Genomic DNA, 26,833 nt, shown 5'->3' with positions numbered 1-26,833 from the left:
AACACGCACCATTGTGCCCTCTCGGACCCCTCCCCTACACACAGCATCACAACAGCGACATGGGTTGCCCCGCCCTGGTGAACACCTAAGGCTCCACCCCTTACTACATAACAGGTGGGCCAAGACAAAAAAAAATGGCCCATATGAAAGAACAGATCAAAGCTCCAGAAAAAATACAACTAAGTGACAAAGAGATAGCCAACCTATCAGATGCACAGTTCAAAATACTGGTAATCAGGATGCAACAGAATTGGTTGAGTATGGTCATAAAATAGAGGAAAAAATGAAGGCTACGCTAAGTGAAATAAAGGAAAATGTAAAGGGAACCAACAGTGACAGAAAGGAAACTGGGACTCAGATCAACAATTTGGATCAGAAGGAAAAGAGAAACATTCAGCCAGAACACAATGAAGAAACAAGAATTCAGAAAAATGAGGAGAGGCTTAGGAACCTCCAGGATATCTTTAAACGTTCCAACATCTGCATCATAAAGGTACCAGAAGGAGAAGAACAGCAGAAATTGAAAACTTATTTGAACAAATAATGAAGGAGAACTTCCCCAATCTAGCAAGGAAATAGATTTCCAGAAGTCCAGGAAACTCAGAGAGTCTCAAAGAAGTTGGACCCAAGGAGGAACACACCAAGGCAAACCATACTTACTTTACCCAAGATGAAAGATATGGAGAGAACCTTAGAAGCAGCAAGAGAAAAGGAGACAATTACCTACAAAGGAGTTCCCATAAGACTGTCAGCTGATTTTTCAAATGAAACCTTGCAGGCAAGATGGGGCTGGAAAGAAGTATTTGAAGCCATGAACGGCAAGGACCTACACCCAAGATTTCTCTATTCAGCAAAGCTATCATTTAGAATGGAAGGGAAACTAAAGTGCTTCTCAGATAAGGTCAAGTTAAAGGAGTTCATCATCACCTAGCCCTTATTATATGAAATGTTAAAGGGGCTTATCTAAGAAAAAGATTTATCTAAGAAAAAGATTTATCTTAAAAAATGACAGCAAACTCACAGTTATTAACAACCACACCTAAAACAAAAACAAAAACTAAGCAAACAACTAGAACAGGAACAGGAATCACAGAAATGGAGATCACATAAAGGGTTATCAGCAGGGGAATGGGAGGGGGAGAGAGGAGGAAAAGTTACAGAAAATAAGCAGCATAAATGGTAGGTAGAAAATAGACAGGGGGAGGTTAACAATAGTATAGGAAATGTAGAAGCCAAAGAACTTATATGTACAACCCAGGGAAATGAACTAAAGGGGGGGGGGGAATGTGTGTGGGCGGGGGTGTGCAGGGTGGAGGGCAATAAAGGAGGGAAAATGGGACAACTGTAATACCATAATCAATAAAATATTTTAAAAAAGAAAATTTCATACTTATACAAAAATGACAAACTTACAAGAAAAGAGAATAGAGTAGTATAATGATTTTTTGCTTGTTTCTTTGTTTTGTTGATTAGATTCCTGTTACAGTGAGATCATATGGTATTTATCCTTCACCGCCTGGTTTATTTCACTTAGCATAATGCTTGCCAGTTCCATCCATGCTGTCACAAAGGGTAAGAGCTCCTCCTTTTTTTCCGCTGCATAGAATTCCATTGTGTAAATGTATCATAGTTTTTTGATCCACTCATTTGCTGATGGGCACCTAGGCTGCCTCCAGTACTTGGCTATTGCAAATTGTGCTGCTATGAACATTGGGCTGCATAGGTTCACCTTTAACAGGAACCTAGTCAACAAAAGAAACAAACAAGCAAAATATAACCAAAGACACTGAAACTGAGAACAGGCTGACAGTGACCAGAGGGAAGAGGGGAGGGAATTTCAGGGGAAAAGGGAAAGGGTTTGCAGAAACAAGTATAAAGGACACATGGACAATAACAAGGGGGGCTCGAAATGGGAGGGAGGTAGGGAGGATTGGGGGATGGGCTGGGATTGGGGTAAAAGGCAGAACACTGTACTTGAACAACAATTATAATTTTAAAAAATTTGATTAAAAAAGAGTAGTATAATAAGCACCTACATACCCATCACCCAACTTTAACAATTATCAACATTAACTGTTTTTATGAAGTCTATCCTGCCCATTTTGCTTGTTTAAAATTTAAAATGTAAATTATGAAATATTCCAAACTTACAGAAAATAATAAAATAGATGCTCTAGTTCCTACCATTCCAATTTAACAATGTAGTATTGCTTAGTGACTTGACTTTATTTTTTTATATTTTTTAAAATTTATTTTTTAGAAAGGGGAAGGGAGGGAGAAAAAAAATAATAAGAAAAAACAAAGGACCTAATAACGAATTTAATCAGGAATGTAAAAGACCTGTACTCAGAAAATTACATGATACTGAAAAAAGTAAATGAAGAAAATATAAGTAAATGGAAGTATATACCATGTATATTGATAAGAATTAGCACCATTAAAAGGTCCATACTACCCAAAGCAGTCTATAAATTCAGTGCAATTCCTATCAAAATACCAATGGCATATTTCACAGAACTACAACAAATAATCCAAAAATTTATATGAAACCACAAAAGACCCCAGATAGCTTCAGAAATTTTGAGCAAGAAGAACAAAGTTGAAAGTATCATCCTACCCAAATCAAACTATGCTGCAGTTAAAATGGCCTGGAACTGGCTTTAAAAACAGACTTATAGATATATATGAAACAGAATAGGAAGCCCAGAAATGAGCCATGCCTATGTGGTCATTTAATATTTTCAAAGTGGGCAAGAACATACAATGGGGGAGAAAAAGTCTGTTGAATAAATGGTGCTGGGAAAATGGAAGAGACACGTGCAAAAAAAAAAAAAAGAAACTAGACCACTCTTACACCATATACAGAATAAACTCAAAATGGATGAAAGACTTAAATGTAATATTCAAAACCATAAAACTCATATAAAAAACATACGCACTTACATCCCTGACAATTCTCTTATCAATATTTTTTCATATATAACTGTTCAGGCAAGGAAAACAATTAAAAATAAACAAGTCAGACTACATCAAACTAAAAATTTTTTGCACAGCAAAGGATCCATCAACAAAGCAAAAGACAATCAACATAGTGGGAGAATATATTTGCCTATAATACATATGATAAGAGGTAAATATAAAAAATTTATAAAGAACTCAGACAACGCAACACTAAAAAACAAACTTACAATTAAAAAATGAGCATAGGACCTGAATAGACACTTCTCAAAAGAGAACATACATATGCTCAATAGACATATGAAATGATGTTACTAATCATCTGAGAAATGCAAATTAAAAGTATAATGAGATATTACCTCATACTAGTCAGAATGGCTATCATCAACAAATCTACAAATAACAATTGTTGGCATAGGTTTAGAGAACAGGGAACCCTCATCACTTTGTTGGGAATACATTGGGGCAGATACCATGGAAAACAGTATGGAGGGTCTTCAAAAAATTATCATGGCACTGCCTAATACTCAGCGATTCCATTTCTGGGTATTTATCAGAAGATACCAAAACACTAATCTAAAAGAATATACAAAGGTCTGTCCAGAAAAATTCCAGCCATTGTTAATATAATGAGAACAGTTTTCACTACAATTAAGTAACCTAGCAGCCAAGGAGAGTGGACTGGAATGCGCATGCGTGAACAATAACAACTTCACTCTAGTAGTAGTCCATGGGAGCAGCAGACACTGTTGAGTAAGCATGTGTACTGGGTAGCCATTACATTCAAAATAATTGAGTAGAGCAACAAATCTGCCTCAGATTTTGCATTAAGCTTGAACATTCCTCCACGGAAACTATTCAGTCAATTCAGAAGGCCACAGCTATGGGTAACTGGTGATTGGCAGCTTCATTACAACAAAGTGCCCACTCATGGATCACGTCTCATGCACAGTTTTTTGGTGAAACATCAAATCACCAGGTGACTCAGCCCCGCTACTGCCAAGATTTGGTACCCTGTGACTTCTGTCTTTTCCCAAAAATAAAATCACCTTTCAAACGGAAAACATTTCAGACCATTGATGAGATTCAAGAAAATAGATGGGGCAGCTACAGTGACTGGGAGAACTTTGTGAGAACGCAAGATGCCTACTTTGAAGGGGACTGAGGTGCCATTTCCCTATGTGCAATGTTTCTTGAATTTTCTATTTCCATTAACTGTCTCTATTTAATACTACATGGCTGGGTACCTTCTGGTCATACCTCGTGTGAACTCCTATGTTCATTGCAGCATTATTTACAATAGGCAAGATATGAAAGCAACCCAAATGCCCATCAACAGATGAGTGGATAAACAAGTTGTGGTACATATATACAATGAAATATTACTTGGCCATAAAAAGGTAAAATCTTATCAATTGAACTTATGCTCCAAATGAGGATATTATGCTAAGTGAAATAAGTCAATCAAAAAGATGAATACCATACACAAATTTTCATAGCAGCATTATTTATGAGAGCCTAGAGTGAAACTAACCCAACTGTCCATCAACTGGAAAATGGGTAAATTGTGAAATAGCCATATTCATAATGGACATATCCCAGATGGGATATTCTAGGCAGTAAAAAGAAATGAAGTACTAATACATACTATAACATGGAAAAACTTTCAAAACATTAAGATATGAGAGAAGGCTGTCAACAAAAGCCACATATTATATGATACTATTTTCATGAAATGTCCAGAAAAGGTAATACATAGAGACAGAAAGTGGAACCAGGGGCTTGGAAGTAGAAATAGGAAATGCTGCTAATAGTACGGTGTTCTTTTTGGGGGATGATGAAAATGTTCCAAAATTGATACTGGTGATGGTTGCACAACTCTGTAAATATACTAAAAAATACTGAATTGTACACTTTAAATGCACAAATTATGGTATATAAATTATATCTTCATAAAATGCTTATTTTTAATACCATTACAATGCTGATAATTAAATAAAACAAAAATATAAATGCATAAAAATAAAGCTAAAAAGTTTTTTTTCAAGGCTTGCTAAAACCATGTATTTAGTAAAATTCTAGAAGTTATATTTCATTCAAGGATGTTTAGTAACAATGACTACAGAAGATGTATTATTCCTTCTCTAGTATAGTTCAGAGGTAACTATGCTTATACTTTGAAAATCACTTATAATCATATTCCTGTCATAGAAGAACTGTCAGCATGCCAAAGGAAAAGGAGAGTGAAAATAAATTACCATCCAGCAATCTCCACAGAAAACCCTATTGTAGCTGTGAAGTGATTAATTATTCCCAGATACAATCAGACAGAATCAGAGAAGGTATAATGCATTCAACTCCCCATCCACACCTGGATCTGTAATGGAGCCCTTCTTCAATGACAACAAAAAAACAATGTGTCCCTTCACCTCAAATCTGGGAGAGTGGCACTGTCTCTTTATGTCAATAGCTATAGGAATTCATCACTAAGTGAGTAAAATTACATTTCAGAAAAAATGGATAATTAACTAAACTTGTTAAGCAGTATGCCCTAGAATCCCTTTCTAATTTATTGGCTGAAGTGGATTTAAATTGATAAGGAGACTTTCAGATATTAAAAAATATTTTTATTTTACTAAATTTTAATTCTAGATATTAATACTAGAATGATTTTTTAAATTTTTTGTCATGGTCACTTGGAAACCACTTTAAATGTATTTGCCGCTTTTAATAAATTCATGAGCCCTGGCTGGTGTGGCTCAGTGGATTGAGTGCCAGCCCGCAAACCAAAAGGTCACCAGTTTAGTTCCTGGTCCTGGCACATACCTGGGTTGCAAGTGAAATTCGAATGATGTAACTCTCACATATTGACTGATGTTTCTCTCCTTCTCTTTCTCTCTCCCTTCCCGTCTCTCCAAAAATAAATTTTTTAAAAAATAATAAATTAATGAAACTCTTTTGTAAGAACAATTTGTAATGATTGTCTTGACCTGTAAAACTAAAACAGGTATACTTTTCATCAACAAAGGCATAAGAAAAGGAAAATTTTCCCTGGCCAGGCAGCTCAGTTGGTTAGAGTGTTGACTGACACCAAGGTTGAAGGTTCAATCTCCAGTCAGGGCACATAGAAGAAGCAACCAATGAATGCATAAAAAAGTAGAACAAATCTGTGTTTTTCTCTCTCAAAAAAATAAAATTTTTAAAAGAGAAAAGAAAAATTTTACTGAAAACTTAAGGTATACAGTTATAGTGGAAGGACAAAGCATAAAATAATAATATTAAGAGTCTTCCCAATTACTCACTTTTCATATTCATTCATGTATTTCTCCTCTCTCATCAATGTTGTTTTCTTACACTACCTCACTCCCTCATTCAGCCATGTATTCAAAAACTCATTAAACATAAAACCTGCCCAGACCAGCATGGCTGGCTCAGTTGCTGAGCAAAAGGCCACCGATTGATTCTCAATTTGATTCCCAGTTAGGGTTCATGCCTGAGCTACAGGCCAGTCCCTGGCTGGGGCATGTGTGAGAGGCAACTAATGGATGTTTCTCTCACACATTGATGTTCCTCTCTCTCTCTCTTTCTCTCTCCCTTCCCCTATCTGTAAAAGAAAATAAACAAAATATTTTTAAAAATTAACACCTGAACATTACTTGGAATATCACTAAAATCTGAATAAAATGTGGAGCTTAGTTAATAGTATTGTACAAACCAATGTTAATATCTTAGTTTTGATTACTAACTGTACTATGGTTTTATAGTGTTAACATTACAAAATAGTGAAGGGTATAGAGAATACGGTAGTGATGAAGGGTATGAATTAAGAGTATTGGAACCTTCTGCGCTATTTTAACAACTTTTCTGTAAGTATGAAACGGTTTTAAAAATAAAAATGTGGAAAAGTGAAACCTGAATTATTTATTTTAAAAATAAAATATGCCAATTTTGAAATGACAGAAACGTTGTAGTGATTTTTATTTATAAAAATAATGCAAACTAGATGCTCTGGCCAGTGTGGCTCAGTTGGTTGGAGTATCATCCTGAACACCAAAAGGTCACAGGTTTTATTCTCCGTCAGGGCACATACCTAGGTTGTAGGTTGGGTCCCTGGTTGGACCACATACAAGAAGCAACAAATCAATGTTCTCTCTCCCCCTGCCTTCTCCCTTCTCTAAAATCAATGAGTATATACGAGAGTGAGGATAAAAAAACAAAATAAAAATATTGCAAGCTAGATAATAAGAGCAGAAAAAGGAAAAAAAACTGTAAAGGTGTTTCCTTTACATCACAATAGCCTAAGTTATAAAATTAAGACTCTTAAAGGCTTATTACTTAGACAATTTAAGATTATTTTGCGTTTTCATTTATTTGTCCATGTCTGTTCCCACTACTTTCAGAGCCTGCCCAATGAACAGATAGTAAAAAAGGAAGAAAGGAAGATAAAAAGAAGGAAAAATCATGTTTTTCTGAGTTATTACTTAAAACTTTGTTTTGGTTTAAAAGGTATGTAATAAACTGACAAATTCTGGCAGATAATTCAATTAAGAAGCATGAAATTGAAAAGTCACCAACAATTTTTCTCTTTAGTTATGATACTCAACCTAATTACTTATAAAATGACAAAAATGTTAAAACTTTCTTTTTCAGTAGTTGGCTTCATTTCCAAAATAAAAAATTATCCTTAAATGTATCTGTGTCTATAAGTCATACATTTATTTCATACTGAGTCATTCATTATATTAATGTAATCTACAGAAAAATTTATTTTTATCCAAAGGCACATAAATGCTTTTTTTTTTTTTTTTTTTTACTACAGTACCACATTTTTTAAGATTTTATTTATTTATTTTTAGAGAGGGAAGGGAGGTAGAGAGAGAGAGAGAGAAATGTCAATGTGCGGTTGCTGGGGGTTATGGCCTGCAACCCAGGCATGTACCCTGGCTGGGAATCGAACCTGGGACACTTTGGTTCCCAGCCTGCGCTCAATCCACTGAGCTATGCCAGCCAGGGCATAAATGCTTTTAATGATCTATTTTCTGAAGTATGAATTCTTCCAAAATTTGCCAAGTGCATTACTTTTGGAAAGGTCTTGGCCTTTCGTAGTTTTTTTCTCAATTCTCATATGTGGGTAAAGATAAAATCTGTCTCACTGGTAGGTATGAGAATTAAGTAACAAAAGGTAGAAAAGGTATGTCAAAGCACTTTATAAACACAAAAGGCTGCAAAAGTGTGACTTTTTATAAGATTCTTGGTGTGGTGCTGGGAGGCCCATAAAATGATTTGGCAATAGTTCAGGTTAAAGAAACAAGATGAGAACCTCAATCAAGAACAGAGAAGAGGGGATGGATGCATTCAAGAGATAACTTAGAAATTTGAATTCTTAGACCTTGATTACTGATTGGGTAGAATAGGGATTAAAAATAAAGTTAATTTGGAAAACAATGAACATAACAAGGTAATATTTTGAATATATGAACCATGGTAAGCATGACTTACAGATATAATTAGCAGGAAAAATATCTTCAAAAGTACAAAAGACATAATGGAGAACAAAAAAATGGTATATTCAGATCAAACAAGGATATTTGTGCACAAGAACAGTCACCACAGTTACTGCCTTCACATTTCATAGGCACAGACTCTTGAATTATACAGCATATGAACCTTCTATTCTAAACACACTGTAATCAAATTATTAACTAAAGCTAAAATTATTTTTCTAAAAATGTTCACAGAATTAATTTTCACTGAGTAGTATTTCCCTTACAAAAAGGAAATTCCACTTTAATGGCCAAAACATTGAACTCAGAGCTGTAGACTGTACTCCTAAGTGCATTCACTTTATCACCTATAAATAGGCATTTAAATAAGACTACAGCATGAAGCCCTAGCCAGGTAGATCAGTTGGTTGGAGTATCACCCAGATGCACCAAGGTTGCACATTTGATCTTTATGTGCCAAAGGTACATACAAGAAGCAAACAATAAATACAAGAATAAGTAGAACAACAAATCAATGTCTCTCTCTCTCTCTCTCCCTCTCTCTCTCTTTCTCCCTCCCTTCCCCCATCCCTCCCAAATCAATAAATCAATAAATAAATCAATAAATAAATTTTTTAAATGACCATGGCATAGTTTTTCATATAATTCAGGTGATGCTTCTACCATCAGTTTACAACTTTACAACTACCTTTTAAAAAATATTTTTCCTATTTTACGAAGGGGAAAATTGAAGTCAAACAAATTATCTAATGTTATACTGAATGACAAAATGAAGCTCAGACTCTGGTTTTGTGATTCCCAAGACCATTCAATGAAGGGATTAAATAAGTCATCAATGAAGATGCTAAACTGCTTAAGATAATGACAGGAACTGGACTTAAGAAAACACTGAGGGTTCAACTTCCCAGACAATACAGCAAAGGAGAAACAAGCCCAGGATGATTGAAGCTTTGAGTAAGAAACAGGGCTTTTATGTGCAGATTTCAGAAGTGGACTAAGAGTTGGCATAAGATTGTAAAACCATAGGTTAGATGTGGGAATGGAGAGTGATAGGCCTGTGACACTGTCACAGGTCTGCCCTAGAGTTTGCAGAAGGTATAATAACCAATACGCATCCTCCAAATGAGAGGAATTTGAAGAAAATAAATATTGTCCATGCGTAATCTGGATATTTTAAAAAAATGATCCCAAGCTATACTCCAGTTCTATATTTGTACTGATGTATATTTACATGTCCCTTTTTTGTACTACAACATTTCAGTAAATCATACTTACTTCAGTCTTTCCTCCTGGTTTCAGTTTAAAAAAAGAATTTTTTAAAAAAATTTCTTTGGATTGTTTCCAATTTGTTGACATTTCTCTGGCATTTTTGGTATTTATAAACCATCTCAATATACAGTTCCAACTATATATGAACTATAATCATATTCTTGCTCACTAATGTGGAACAAAAGTGGACTCAGCTCAAAATGATATTGATAGTATTCAAAGAATCAATATAAAAAATAACTTAGGCCTGGCTGGCGTAGCTCAGTGGATTGAGCGCGAGCCACGAACCAAAGTGTTGAAGGTTCGATTCCCAGTCGGGTACATGCCTGGGTTGCAGGCCATGACCCCCAGCAACCACACATTGATGTTTCTCTCTCTCTCTCTTTCTCCCTCCCTTCCCTCTCTAAAAAATAAATAAAATCTTAAAAAAAAATAACTTAGTTAAGTAAAATGCTAAATAAAAATAATTTCTTCCAATTCTGATGGTGTTAACTGGACAGTTTAGAAAAATTATAACAATAATAGCCTCTATACCAAGGACTACTAACCATTAAGAATCCTCATTCCCTAGGAGAACATATTTGTCCATGATACATCTGGTGAGAGGTTCCTATCAATTTATAAAGAATTCAGACAATTCAATATCAAAAAAAAACCCAATTAAAAAATGAGCAGAGGATCTGAATAAACACTTCTTAAAAGAGAACATACAGATGGCCAATAGACATATGAAAAGATGTTCAATGTCACTAGCCATCAGAGAAATGCAAATTAAAACCACTATGAGATATCACCTTACACCTGTCAGAATGGCTACCATCAATAAATCCACAAATAGCAAGTGCTGGTGCAGATATGGAGAGAAGAGAACCCTTGTGCACTGTAGGTGGAAAATCAGACTCATGTATCCACTATGGAAAACAGTATGAAGGGTCCTCAAAAAATTAAAACTGGAACTGCCTAATGACACAATGATTCATTTCTGGTTATATATCTGAAGAAACCAGAACACAAATTCGAAAGAACATATGCAACACTATGTTATGCACCACTGCAACATTATTTACAATAGCCAAGATATGAAAGCAATCCAAGTGCCCATCATGAGTGAATAAAAAAAGTTGTGGTACATATATTCAGTGGAATATTACTTGGCTATTAAAAAGAATGAAATCTTACCATTTGTGATAGCATAGGTGCACTTAGAGGGTATTAGGCTAAGTGAAATAAGCCAGTCAGAGAAAGACAAATATCATATTATTTCACTTATATGTGAACTCTAAACAAAAAAAAACAAAACAAAATAAATGAACAAACAAAAAAGAAACAGATTCAAAGATACAAAGAACAAAACTGATGGTTGACAGATGGGAGGGAGTTGGGGGACTGGGTAAAAAAAGTTGACAGTATTAAGAAGTAGAATTGGTAGTTCCAAAATAGTGACAAGGATGTAAAGTATAGCATAGGGAATATAGTCAATAATGTTGTAATAACTAGGTATGATGCCAGGTGGGTACTAAACTTACTGGGGGATCACTTCATAAATTACACATATATAAATGTCTAACCACTATTCCATACACTTGAAACCAATATAAAATAATAATGTCAACTGAATTGAAAAAATTTTTAGAAAAATAAACAGAAAACAGCATTCATAGTAAAAATGCAAGCCATAGATTGGGAGAAAATATTAGCATTGCATATATCTGACATATATGTCTGATAGAAAGAAATCAATGAGGAAAAGACTAACATTCAAATTATATTTAAAAATTAAAAAGAGTCAAACATATAATTCCAAAAGATATTCACAATGGCCACTTAGTAAGTGAAAACATGCACATTATTACTCACCAAGGTTATGCAAGTTCAAATCACAATGAAATACTACTATAAACAAACCAAAATGACTAAAATTAAAAAGACCAGCATTGTCAAGAATCAGTGAAGATAAGTAAAACATCCATAGATTGCTGGTAGAGTATAAACTGGTACCCTTTTGGAAAATTGGAAGTGTGCTAAAGCTAAATAGGCATCTAAACTGTGACTCATCTGCTCCACTCAAGAGAAATGAATGTCTATGTCCAACAAAAGCCATTCAAGAAAATGTTCATAGGCATGTTGTTCATAAAGACAAAAACTGGAAATAGCTCAAATGTTGATTAACAGAATAATAAATAAATTGTGATATATTCATACAATGGAACAATATAGAGCAATTAAACATGCCACAGACATGCACAATTAATTGAATGAGTCTCAAAAACATTGCACAGAGTAAAAGAAGTCACACATAAACATGTATATACTATACCCCAACTGGTGTGGCTCAGTTGGTTGGGTGCCATTTTGAAAAGTAAAGGGTCACCAGTTCTATTCCTGGTCAAGACACATGCATAGGTTGTGGGTTCAGTCCCCAGTTAAGGAGCATACAAGAGGCAGCCAATCGATGTTTCTCTCTCACATCAATGTCTCTGTTGCTCTCTCTCCCCCTCCCTTCTCCTCTCTAAAAATAAATAAAACCTTTTTTAAAAAAGTACATATTATAAAATCCTATTTATAGAAGTTCAACAATAGGAAAAACTAGTCTATAGTAGTAGAAGTCAAAATACTACAAAGCAGTAATTATATCTAACAGAAGATAATATTGCTGGGGAAGGGGTATAAAGGAACCTTTGGGGGTAATAGAAATATGTTATGTCTTCAACTGGTGATGTTTAACCAGGTGTACAGGTTTGTAAAACATCATTGAACCATACTCGTAAGATTTTTCATTTTACTGCATGTAAATTATACCTCACTTTTATGGGATTTAAAAAATTGAGAAAGAGAGATCTAAGATGGCGTCGGAGTAGGAAGGAGCAGATTTGGCTTTCCTCTGCTCAGGGGAGAGAGTCCTGACCGATCTTTGGAGTGGAAAGGCAAGCAACCAACATATTTCAGCATTTTTGAGAACGGAGGACCAAGGATTGTGCCAGAACCGAAAGAACAAAGAACAGATCGCTGCATCAAGGTGGAGGAGGTGAACACCAGGATACCCACTGGAAGAGGAAACCCAACAACTAAGGAACCACTAACAGATAACAGCAGAAGAAGGGGAAGGAGGGAGTAGTAACCACACAAACCTCAATCCAGGGCTTATCTGGAAATACAACTAAACAGTAGAGACAGTACCCAATACAAACAACTGAACAAGATTTCTTTAAACCTTGTACACACAGAAGAACCAGCCTCAACACAACCTGCCCTCACCAGCACAACAAAATATAGAAGGTGGTGGACAGAGTGACCCACATTTAACCAGCTGGCGGGAAGGAACCACCAAAGAAAGACTCAACACCAATCAGAACCCAAAGGCAAACACAAAGCCAACTTAAACAACAGCCCAAGACCAGCGAGCTTGGGGGGTCAAGGAAACAGTACCACTGAAACTCACTGCTACTCTACTAAAGAAGTTCACATCATAAACCGAGGGAGCCAGAACAGATCAATATAAGAAGCTGAGGTGAACAAGAAGAGTCTCACAAACAATGGGAAGACAAAGAAATACTCCCCAAATGAAAGGAAAGGAGGAAGCCTCAAAAAGAATGCTAAATGAAACAGAGGCAATTCAACTATCAGATATTGAATTCAAAGCAGTGATTGTCAGGAAGCTCAATGAGCTCACAATGAGCTACGAGAAACTACAGGGAAGCTACAATGAACTCAATGAAAACTACATCAGCATAAAAAAGGAAATAGAAACTCTCAACAAGGGCCAAGAGGAAATGAAGAATACAATCTCTGAAATGAAGAACACAGTAGAAGGAATGAAAAGCAGGATCGATGAAGCAGAAGATCGGATCAGCGGCTAGAGGACAAAATAGAAGAAAACACCCAGAAAGAGCAAGAAAGGGAAAAGAGGCTCAGAAAGAATGAAGAGGGATTAAGAGAAATGCAAGACAATATGAAACGTAATAATATCCGTATAATAGGGATACCAGAAGGAGAAGAACAAGGGATAGAAAACCTAGTTGAACAAGTGATGATGGAAAACTTCCCTAATTTGATGAGACAAAAAGTCACACAAATACAGGAAACACAGAGAGTCCCAATCAAGAGGAACCCAAGGAGGCCCACCTCAAGACACATCATAATTAAAATGGCAAAATTTCAAGACAAAGAGAGAATCTTAAAGGCAGCAAGGGAGAAGAAGGAAGTAACATACAAGGGGGCCCCAATAAGGCTAACAGCTGACTTCTCAATGGAAACACTCCAAGCCAGAAGAGAATGGCAAGAAATAATCCAAGTAATGAGCACCAGAGGCCTGCAACCACGACTACTTTACCCAGCAAGGCTCTCAATTAAGATAGAAGGCCAAATAAGAAGCTTCTCAGACAAAACAAGTCTAAAAGAATACACCTCCACTAAACCAGCTCTGCAAGAGATGCTGAAGGGACTGCTTTAAGGAAAGGAAGGAAAAGAGAGAGTGAGAGAGGATCACACGTACATAAAAGGCAATGAATAAGTACCTATCAATAATAACCTTAAATGTAAATGGACTAAACACTCCAATCAAAAGACATAGAATAGCTGATTGGATAAGAAAACATGACCCACACATATGCTGTCTACAAGAGACCCACCTCAGGATAAAAGATCTGCACAGGTTGAAAGTGAAGGGCTGGAAACAAATTTTCCAAGCAAATGGACAGGAGAAAAAAGCCGGGGTAGCAATACTCATATCTGACAAAATAGACTTCCAAAGAAGATCCACAAAGAGAGACCCAGAAGGTCATTTCATAATACTCAAGGGAAGAATTCACCAAGAAGACATAAACATAGTAAATATATATGCACCCAACATAGGAGCACCTAAATACATAAAGAAAATCTTAGAGGACTTCAAGAAAGATATGGACAGCAACACAATTATTGTGGGGGATTTTAACACCCCTCTATCAAAAATGGACAGATCTTCCAAACAAAACATCAACAAAGATATTGCGGCATTGAACAATACCCTAGACGAGCTGGGCTTTACTTATATTTACAGAACCCTCCATCCCAAAGAAGCTAAATACACATTTTTTTCAAATGTACATGGAACATTTTCAAAGATTGACCACATGATAGGACACAAAACAAGCCTCAACAATTTCAAAAAAATTGAAATCATACCAAGCAATTTCTCGGATCACAAGGGACTGAAACTAGAAACCAACCACAAGGAAAAAAACCCAAAACACTCAAATTCATGGAGATTAAACAGCATGCTATTAAACAATGAATGGGTCAAGAATGATATTAGGGAAGAAATCAAATGGTTTTTGGAAACAAATGTAAACGAACTCACAACAACCCAAAACTTATGGGACACAGCCAAGGCAGTCCTGAGAGGGAAGATCATAGCGATACAGGCCCACCTAAAAAAGTTAGAAACATTTCAAACAAACAACCTAACCCTACGTCTACAAGAACTCGAGGAACAACAACAAAGACACCCCAGAGCAAGCAGAAGGAAGGAAATAACCAAGATCAGAGCAGAATTAAATGACATAGAGACTAAAAGCACAATTCTAAAGATCAATGAATCCAAGAGTTGGTTCTTTGAAAAGATAAACAAAATTGACAAGCCTTTAAGCAGACTCATCAAGAAAAAAAGAGAGAAGACCCAAATAAACACAATCAGAAATGAAAGAGGAGAGATTACAACAGATACCACAGAAATACAAAGGATTGTAACAAATTACTACAAAGAGCTGTATGCCAAGAAATTTGAAAACCTAGATGAAATGGACAAATTTCTAGAAAAATATAACCTTCCAAAACTCAACAAAATGGAAGCAGAAAGCATCAACAAACCAATAACAGCAAAAGAAATTGAAGCAGTAATCCAAAAACTCCCAACACACAAAAGCCCTGGACCAGATGGTTTCACAGTAGAAGTCTACAAAGCATTTAAGGAAGAACTAACACCTATCCTTCACAGACTATTTCAAAAAATCCAAAAAGATGGAAGACTCCCAAACTCTTTTTATGAGGCCAACATCATCTTAATCCCAAAACCAGATAAAGACACAACAAAGAAAGAAAACTACAGGCCAATATCACTGATGAACATTGACGCTAAAATCCTCAACAAGATACTGGCAAACCGCATCCAACAGTACATTAAGAAGATCATACACCATGACCAAGTTGGATTCATCCCAGGTATGCAAGGATGGTACAATATACGCAAATCAGTAAATGTAATACATCACATAAACAAAAGCAAAGACAAAAACCACATGATCATATCGATAGATGCAGAAAAAGCATTTGATAAGGTACAGCACCCATTTATGATAAAAACACTCAGTAAAGTGGGAATAGAGGGAGCATTCCTCAACATAATAAAGGCCATATATGAGAAACCTAGAGCCAACAGTATACTCAATGGGCAAAAATTAAAATCTTTTCCACTAAGAACAGGAACAAGACAAGGATGTCCACTTTCACCACTTCTATTCAATATAGTACTGGAGGTTCTAGCCACAGCAATCAGACAAGAAAACGAAATAAAAGGAATCCAAATTGGAAAGGAGGAAACAAAACTGTCACTGTTTGTAGATGACATGATAGTGTACATAGAAAATCCTATAGACTCCACCAAAAAACTGCTTGACCTAATAAATGAATTTGGTAAAACAGGGGGATACAAAGTCAATATCCAGAAATCAAAGGCATTTCTGTACACCAACAATGAAACAGCAGAAGCAGAAATCAAGAAAAAAATCCCATTTGAAATAGCAAAAAGGAAAATAAAATACCTAGGAATAAACCTAACCAAAGAGGTAAAAGACCTGTATTCAGAAAACTACATAACACTGAGGAGAGAAATCAAGGAGGACACAAACAAATAGAAACATATACCGTGTTCATGGATTGGAAGAATTAATATCATTAAAATGTCCATACTACCAAAAGCAATCTACACATTCAATGCAATACTGATTAAGGTACCAATGGCATATTTCACAGACATAGAACAAACACTTCAACAATTTATATGGAACCATAAACGACCCCGAATAGCTGCTGCAATTTTGAGAAAGAAGAGTAAAGTAGGAGGAATCACAATACCTGACACTAAACTATACTACAAGGCCACTGTAATCAAAACAGCCTGGTACTGGCATAAAAACAGGCACATGGACCAATGGAACAGAACAGAGAGCCCAGAAATAAACCCAAGCCTCTACGGTCAATTAATATTCGACAAAGGAAGCAGCAACATAAAATGGAATAAAAATAGCCTCTTCAACAAATGGTGTTGGGAGAACTGGACAGCTACGTGCAAAAAAATGAAACTCGAGTACCAACTTACACCTTATACAAAAATAGATTCAAGGTGGATAAAAGACTTAAATATAAAGCGTGACACCATTAAAGTCCTAGAAGAGAATGTAGGTAGGAAAATCTCAGATATTTCACACAGAAACTTTTTTGCTGACTTGTCTCCTAGAGCAAGGGACATAAAGGAAAGAATAAACAAATGGGACCTCATCAAAATTAAAAGTTTTTGCACAGCTAAGGAAAACAGTATCAAAATAAAAAGAGAACCAACTGTATGGGAAAACATATTTGCTAATGATACCTCAGACAAGGGTTTAATCTCCAAAATATATAAAGAACTTACGCGACTCCACTCTAAGAAGACAAGTAACCCAATTAAAAAATGGGCAAAGGACTTGAACAGACAATTCTCCAAGGAGGACATACAGAAAATCCAAAGACACATGAAGCGATGTTCAATATCGCTAGCCATCAGAGAGATGCAGATTAAAACCACAATGAGATACCACTTCACACCAGTCAGAATGGTCATCATAAACAAAGCAACAAACAACAAGTGTTGGAGAGGTTGTGGAGAAACAGGGTCCCTAGTGCACTGTTGGTGGGACTGCAGACTGGTACAACCATTATGGAAAGCAGTTTGGAACTTCCTCAGAAAACTAAAAATGGATCTGCCTTTTGACCCAGCTATTCCATTGCTGGGACTCTATCCTAAGAACACTAAAACACCAATACAAAAGAACCTTTGCACCCCGATGTTCATAGCAGCACAATTTACAATAGCTAGGTGCTGGAAGCAACCTAGATGCCCATCAGTAAATGAATGGATCAGAAAACTATGGTACATTTACACAATGGAATTCTATACAGCAGAAAGAAAGAAGGAGCTCATACCCTTTGCAACAGCATGGATGGAGCTGGAAAGCATTATGCTAAGTGAAACAAGCCAGGCAGTGAAAGACAAATACCACATGATATCACCTTTAACAGGAATCTAAACAACAAAACAAAACAAAACAAAAAACTAGCAAAATATAACCAAAGACACTGAAATAGGGGATAGTCTGACAGTGGCCAGAGGGGAGAGAAGAGGGAATTTCAGGGGGGAATGGGTAGGGATTACAGGAACAAATTTGGAGGACACATGGACAAAAACTAAGGGTGGGGGGTAATGGGGGGAAGGGGGGAGGGTTGGGTGGAGGGGCTGGAACGGGAGTAGGGGGGAGAAAACTGTACTTGAACAATGATTGAAATAAAAAAAATAAAAAAAAAAATTGAGAAAGTATACTACCAACTGTGTTTTTTAAAAGATGAGAGACTATTTTAGGTAGCTAGTAAACACAGTTATATGTATATATTATAGTACCCTGTACTCTTTCTCAAAGCTCTTTTTATTTGAACTTAATGTTTATTTTCTATTAATGCTTGTTTTCCCACTTACGGACCATGCCTGCACCATTGTCTGCTTAATCCCCAATTCCTGGAACATTTCCCAGCACACAGAAAGAATATGTGCAATAACCATTCATTCAGTCAATGAATTAAGAAGTGGGAAATATATCCATACTCCATTCTCTCAATGGACAGAAAGAAAAACAGTACCATTGAATATTTTCAGGAAAGGCGACACACATTTTTTTCTAAGACTTGTGAAAATAAAGACAGAGAGAACAAAAGAACTTATATTTCAAGTCACTAAAATCACCATGCCTACTTTAAAATTAACAGAAGGACATACAGACTGATAGAAAACTTGAAGTCACTCTGCCTATTTATCCTAACACTGCAGCAATATTTCCTGAAGAATTAACTGAAGAAAGTGATTGAGGGAAGAAACACCTACTGCAAAGAGTTTTTTAAAACTACCAATCACATTTGTTTTAGAAATGGATATCTTTTAGTGTTTTTATTTACTGCACTTTCACACACATTTTTTTTTACTTTATGTAATTACTTTCTTATTGTTTTCCCCAAGTGTGCATTTTCTAACAGTCTAGTCTAACCCAGTACATTCTGGCCACCTATATACTTTTCAGGAACTTCCCAATCTATCTTCAATGGAGAGGGATTATTATAAAATCAAATAATTCTTTCACTGGCAGAACCTAATGCATAAAACAATCAGACACCACTATACATAAGACATTTGTAAAAATTTTTAAAATACATAATCACCTATATTATTCCAGAGAGAAAAAGAAACCCTTCAGTATGTACACATGCCAAATAAAGGCACTCTGGTAGAAATGGACATCTGTGGGCTAGTCTAGCCAGCCATTCTACTTCACAGAAACAAAATTCCTAAATCATGTGACAGTGTTTATGTTAAGCTTGAATAACATAAGACATATAGAAAATGTGTTTACCACTCTATTGCTTCTTGTTAAAAAGTGTGTTATTTTCTATGAGGCCATACTGACATTTAGGCCACACTGACATTTTTAATAAGTCATTCACTTTCCCTGGATTCTTTCTAAAACTAACTCAACCTTAGGCCTAGTTAATAAGCGTAGTTAATAAAGATGAAAGCCCCTTTGGAATACCTGGTGGAAAAAATTATGAGAAGTCTGAAGAAGGATGCCTACCTCAGGCCCTGTGATGTGCATCATACCAGAAACAGCAGAGGCCACAGCATCATAACCAGCTCTGTGAGACAGTGGACCTGTCTGACCATACCCTAAAAAAATGAGAAGAGACACATTCAGCACCCTGCAAGAAGAGTAGTAGTACAAGAGTGTGTTTAAAACCATTTATATTCAGAAATCTTGCAGGATATTGTTACCTTTACAATTATGGTATTATACTCCAGAATGTTGCTAACTGGTGACTTATGGGACAGATACCTGCATGGAATGTTTTATCTGAACTGAGGAGTGTTTTGAAATGTTTTTATTTAGTTTATAACATTTAAAAATCTGAAGAGAGCATAAAAACACCAATTTCTTACTTTTCTTGAAAAATCAGAAAATAAGTTAAAAATTAGGCCCACATTCTCACATGGCAACAATTAGAGTTAACAAACAGCTCTTCCCTTTACACAAGGCATAAATTCTCCAATTTGCCACAGTCTTGGCCATTTACTCCTTTATGCCTCAGCCTAGTTCACTCACTTACCTTTCATTCTCCAATACGTATTTGCTCTGCCTTTTCTATACAAAACAATGTACAAAGAAAAATGAAACAGTGTCTCCCTAGGTTCTGTTTGCATATTATCTCAACTATACAAAAAATACATAAACAATGATTAAAAATTTGAACATGAATAAAATGATTACATCCTTTAACAGTGCTTTTTAGATTACAAAGATACACTAAAGGTATCATTTTTTTTGCCATCAGCAAAAATCAAGAACACAAATAGTTTCGCCTGGTCTCTCAACCCCAGTGCTGACTGTTGAATAATAAAGGTTATATTAGGAGCTATGTGAATCTGTTTCCAAGCCCCATATGTCAATCAGAGAGTAGCCAGATAAAAAGTCTTCCATACCCATTAACTATTGGGTGAAATTCCCACATACTAAGATTTATAAAGATCAGAAAAGAAGTGTCTCAAGGTCTTTCCTCACTCCTCCAGCCACCTGGAATACTCTCCCTCTATTTTATTTCATATATGCACATAACTGACTCCCTTGCATCCTCCAAGTCAGCACTCAAATGATTTCTTACCACAAGGACCTTCCCTAAAGAACTTTTATAAAAGAGCAGTCTCACTCTGCACTCTTAATCACCTTCACCTTATAGCGTCAGCCCTAATCACTGTAAGACATATAATACAGTTTTTATCGATTTACTTTGTCTGCTCCCTACTAAAATGTATATTTCCAGGATTTCTTTTCTATTCAGTTCACTATTGTATCCCCAGCACCTAGAATAGAATCCAATAACATTTATTGCATGAATGTAATGATATAAAAATAATTATTTTTAAAAAACAAATAATTCATAAAAAGTAAATTAATAAAGAAACAAAAGAAGGGTTTTTCTATTTTGTTTTGTTATTGACCAAAATGGCAACATAGAAGGCCATTTTACTCCTCCAATGGACACACTGAATGTAGAGCTACGCAAGAAACTTTTGTCTGAGAAAAATCCATAAATTAGTTGAATAATTCCTGTATATTAGGAAAGAGAAAATACCCACATCAAAACTGGTAGAAAAAAAGAGACAAACTCTTCTCATAAACCTCACTCCAAGCTCAGTCCCATTCAATTAATTAGGTGGGAATCCCAAACTCCCAACTTCTCCCTGAAAACTGAGGGGTTTCAATAGCACAATCAATGCCCCACTTTTTAAAGTTCCCACCTGAGGGATAGGACCCAAAAACAAGTATTTCCTAAGGCAAGTAACATTAGGTCCCACAGAACTATAGGAAACAAAGAAGTTGTTGGTACTGGAGTACTAACCACAGCATAAGGAGTAAGCAAAAACCATCCATCACACAGTCTTTCCCTGGAAAGGACTTAACTGCATACTTTTACAAGATACTACCTGAGGGTCCCAGACACTAATGATCACACTTCTAGGGGCTGACTGTGATCCTACCTGGAATCCAAAACAACCAGTGGGCACATCACCAACCAACTTTCTCCCTCCAGCTAACATACAATAGTAACAGGTCACCAGCATCTATCTGCAAGGACTTTCTTCACATGCATAAAGCTCTAACTTTTACAGCTACTGCCTGAGGGATGGGCCCCTGATCACCTGGCTGTGAATTTCAACCAGGATTTCATGAATCCCACAAGACTATCATAAACACACAAGCAGTTTTTTTAAACAGGCTAAGAAGCTCCCACCTACAACTATATACCCATGTTCAGTGCAGAAGGAGCAGGCAGTTGCAAGTTTTCCCAGTTGTTGCCTGAGTTGTTGACCAGTTTCTAATCAGCCTGCATCTAGGTGCTGACAGCAATCATTCCCCTGGGGACACTGATGGGTCTTCTCATGCCCTCAACTACTGAGAGGCAGGAATTGGAAGACAGGATTCAGAGGCAAACAAGAACTCAGGCTGGGCTGATTGACAAGATTCCTCCCCTACACAAGACTAGTCAGTAAAGATTAAATAGCTCTGTTAGTTAATGTGCAAGAAAAATCAACACAGGAAGTCAAGAAAAATGAAGAAAGACAATATGCTCTAAATAAAAAAAAGACAAATCTCCAGAAACTGATAATCAAACGGAAATAAATGATTTATATAATAGTTAAAAATAATGCTCATAAAAGTGTCAACAATGCCAGGAAAGCAATGCTTGAACAAAGTGAGAATTTCAACAAACAGAAAATACTAAAAAGTACCAAAGAAAAAGCACAGAGGTGAAAAATAAATAACTGAACTGAAAAGTTTAAAAGAGGAGTTCAAGAGCATCCTAAATCAAGTGCAACAAAATAAATCAGCAAATTAGAAGATAGGGCAGTGGAATCCAACCAGAGAAGAAAAATGAAACAAAAAAAAACCCCTGAAAAATAGTGGAGATAGCATAAGGCCCTTACAGGACACCAAATGAAACAATATATGCCCTACAGGGGTCCGAGAAGAAGAACAGTGACAAAGGGGTAAAAGCTTTTACTAAGAAATAATGGCTGAAAAGTTCCCTCACCTGAGATGGGGCAGGCGCATCAGGGGACAGACATCTAGATCTAGGCAACCTAAAGAGTACCAAATATGATGAATCTAAAAAGATTTACATACAAGATTTATAATTAAATTTTCAAAAGTTGAAGTCTAAGAAAGAACCTTCATTGCAGCAAGAGAGAGAGAGATGATGGCAATGTCAGCAACAGCTGAGCCCACTTGCTCATGCACCCAACTGGGACACTTAGCCAATCTGCCGAAAAAACAGTGAACAGCAAACATAATCGTATCTGATATGAAGTTGGGAAGCCAAATTGTGCAGAGGACACTTCGAAATGGATGGTAAGGAGGTTTTATTGGCCTAAGGGAAAGGTCGCTGGACTTGGCACCAGAGACCAGGACTGCTGCAGGGACACTGGAGGAAAGCCAAGTCAGTAATAGCAGCTTAGGGGCTCCCTCCCCTCCCAAAAAGGGGAATCTCAGACCCACACCAGGGAAGACATGGACCCCTAAAGTCGTGGGGAGGGGGAGAAAGCAACAAGGCACACACAGCCAGCAACGTACCCAAGCTGTGGCAGCAGTCACTAGCTGGGACAGTGCCAGAGAATTTAAGCGATCCTGGTGGCACCTGAGGCTGGGAGAGGAGATGGGCTGCAACTAGCCATGACGCAGATAGACTCTGGACTTTTCAAAGAGGTGGAGTGCATAGAAAGCCAGGCAGTGGCTCAGGGCAGCAGTTATGCCCAAAGAGATTTTTTTCAAATGGGGACCTGAGGCACAAGGTGAAGGGACCTCACATGCACAGCAGCAAGGCCAAAAGAGTAGGAGTGTTGGTGCAATTTACTACTACTCCGTGCCCCGCACAGATTGATCAAAGGGGTGCAAAGCGAGGGTGTTTATCGGTGTGAGACTGGCACAATTGTGCAGAATGGAGAAGGGGGGCTGCCTGTGTTCTGAGGGCATGGGCCGAAAACTGGGCACCTGTGATTATTGAAGCCCAGACTGTCCCCCCATCCTTATGGAACCAGGTGAAAGGAAAAACAGAGCCCAGCCACCCACAGCCTGCAAGAACCAGGAAGATCTGCAAAACTGGTTAGGCAGGCTAAACAATCAGCAGGAAGCTTTTTTTTTCTTTTTAAAGTGTAATACAGTAAGACCTGGAGCTAAGAGAAAACCAGAGACAGTTCCAGAAACAAGTCAGGAGGCAAACACTAAGAGCCGAGACAAATTTCACCTTGCTCTTCATCAGAATTTGCATGTCATTTTATTCCTCTTTTTTCTTCTTTTTGTTTATTAACTTTTTGTGGTTATTTATTGGTTTTTATTATTTATTTTTTATTCTCCCTTTCATATTGCATTTTAATTTTTCTTCTTTCACTTCACTCATATTCCAAATAACTAACTACTCTTAGCCTTTAAATTTTTGTTCCTTTTTATTCAGTTCCTTTTTTTTTCATACTATTGTTATTCCAAATCCCACACATCACCCTTCCCTGGTCTTAAACCATTTCACCACTTTCCTCAGTTTTACTACTGTTGTTGTAAACTTTATTTTCTCTCACACTGGGCCATGTTCCTATCGCTTACTCTCACTAATTCTCCTCCATCTAACATTGCACAGATGCTCTTCTTTCTTGTCAGCTCACATTCTTTTTCTCCACTTGTAAGAGTCTTATTTCTTGTCCATCTTTTATAAATAGTGGCTAGTTTGGTGAAATAACATGATTATTGCTGTACTTCTCAGAAGGAACTCCTATTTGTTCACTACTTCTTCGTACTTTATTTTATTTCAAGGATGACCAGTTATACTTTGGATAATAAAGAATACACATTTTTCCCTATTTTACAATTCTATTTTTGTCTAGAAGAGATCACCCAAGAGAAATCATTATCTTTAAGATCTTTTTTAAGACCCTTATTTTACTTTCTAAGTATATTTTATTGATTATGCTACTACAGTTTTCCCAATTTCTCCCCCTTTATGCCCCCTCACCCTGCACCCCACAACCCTCCAACATTCCACCCCCACCCTGTAGCTCATGTCCATGGGCTGTACATATAAGTTCTTTGAGTTCTCTGTTTCCTATACCATTTTTGATCTCTCTCCTTCTATTTTGTGCCTACCAATTATGCTTCTTCTTCCCTGTAACTTTCCTCCCTATTTCTCCCTTCCCCCTCCCCACTGAAAACACTCCATGTGATGCAAATTTCTGTGATTCTGTTCCTGTTCTAGATGTTTGCTTAGTTTTTTGTTTTTGTTATTTGTCTTTTCTTTTAGGTTCATTTGTTGATAGTTGTGAGTTTGCTGTCATTTTACTGTTCATATTTTTTATCTTCCTTTTCTTTTTTTTTAAAGATTTTATTTATTTTTAGAGAGGGAAGGGAGGAAGGGAGGGAGAGAGAGAGAGAGAGAGAGAGAGAGAGAGAGAGAGAGGGAGAGAGAGAGAGAGAGAAACATCAATGTGCGGTTGCTGGGGGTTATGGCCTGCAACCCAGGCATGTACCCTGGCTGGGAATCGAACCTGGGACACTTTGGTTCCCAGCCTGCACTCAGTCCACTGAGCTACGCCAGCCAGGGCTTATCTTCCTTTTCTTAGATAAGTCCCTTTAACATTTCATATAATAATGACTTGGGGATGATGAACTCCTTTAATTTGACCTTATTTGGGAAGCACTTTATCTGCCCTTCTATTCTAAATGGAAAGCTTTGCCAGATAGAGTAATCTTGGATGTAGGTTCTTGACTTTCATGACTTCAAATACTTCTTTCCAGCTTTTTTTTGCTTGTAAGGTTTCTTTTGAGAAATCAGCTGACAGTCTTATGGGAACTCCTTTGTAGGTAACTGTCTCCTTTCCTCTTGCTGCTTTTAAGAGTCTCTCTTTATCTTTAATCTTGGGTGCCTTAATGATGATGTGCCTTGGTGGGTTCCTCTTTGTGTACAACTTCTTTGGGACTCTCTGGGGCTTCCTGGACTTCCTGAAAGTCTATTTCCTTCATGAGATTGGGGAAGTTTTCCTTCATTATTTGTTCAAATAAGTTTTCGATTTCTTGCTGTTGTTCTTCTCCTTCTGGCATCCCTATAATTCGAACGGATTATTGGAACGTTTCAGGTTTTCCCAGAGATTCCTCAGCCTCTCTTTACTTTTTTTGAATTCTTGTTTCTTCATTCTGTTCTGGTTGGATGTTTGTTTCCCTTTTGTTCCAATTTGTTGGTTTGAGTCCTGGTTTCCTGAATATTTTGCTTTATTTCACTTTGGGTATCTTTCGTTTCCTCTTTCATTTTGCAACCAAGCTCAATCAGTTCTGTGAGCATTTTGATTACCAGGGCTTTCAATTCTCCATCAGATAGGTTGGCTGTCTCCTCCTTGCTTAGCTCTCTTTCTGAAGCTTTGGTTTGTTATTTAATTTGGGCCATATGTCTTTTTCTCGGCACACCCGTTAAGTTGTAAGGGGGCGGAACCTTAGGTATTCACCCAGGCAGGGCAACCCTCCTTGCTTCATTGCAGAGCTGCTTGTGGGGAAGGGGCAAGAGAGGGGAAAATGCAGCTCCCCTGCTCATCTCTAGCCCATTTTTCAATGAACTCTCGTGTGAGACTGGAAGTTTCTCCCACCGTGGTAACTGCTGTAGTCCACAGCAAGCTCTTGAGTCTCAGTTTCCCATTCAGCCAGCCCTGCCTGGGCAGTGCGCTGCTTCGCTGCACGTTCTTACTGGTCTGCCTGTTCTGGTTGACTGCTTATTTAATTCTGTAGTTGTCAGAGCTCCATGCATCTGCTTTTCTGGCACTTCTGCTTATTTATTGATTTTAGATTGGTTGTTATCGTGCTTTTGGTTGTACAAGGAAGTGAAGGGTTTCTACCTATTCCTCCATCTTGGCTGGAACTCCCTACTTTATTTTTCATTGTTTATTCTATTATAGGTGTCCCAATTTTTCCCTTTTCCCTACCCCTGTCTCCCACAGTCAGTTCCTCTATGTTTTACATGTCCATGAATCATTCATATATGTTCCTGGAACAATCCATCCCCTTTCCTTCCACGATTCTTGCCCTCCCCTCCTATGGCTATGAGTCTGTTCCATGTTCCATGTCTCTGGTTCTATTTTTCTCATTAGTATATTTTGTTCATTACACTCCAGTTATAAGCAAGGTCATACGGTATTTGAATTTTGCCAACTGGCTTATTTTACTTAGGATAATTGTCTCTAGTTC

General features: G+C 37.0%; 1 protein-coding gene across 1 annotated transcript in view; it reads right to left on the bottom strand.

The window, feature by feature from the left end:
* SUGCT (succinyl-CoA:glutarate-CoA transferase) overlaps positions 1-26,833 on the bottom strand; it is a 996,774-nt gene that overhangs the window by 849,129 nt on the left and 120,812 nt on the right. The window contains 1 exon segment of the mRNA XM_028526030.2: positions 19,640-19,731. Coding sequence (XP_028381831.2) covers positions 19,640-19,731 — 92 coding nt within the window.

Source organism: Phyllostomus discolor, chromosome 10 (assembly GCF_004126475.2).
Source record: "Phyllostomus discolor isolate MPI-MPIP mPhyDis1 chromosome 10, mPhyDis1.pri.v3, whole genome shotgun sequence".
NCBI lineage: Eukaryota > Metazoa > Chordata > Mammalia > Chiroptera > Phyllostomidae > Phyllostomus > Phyllostomus discolor.
This window is presented reverse-complemented; position numbering and strand designations above follow the sequence as displayed.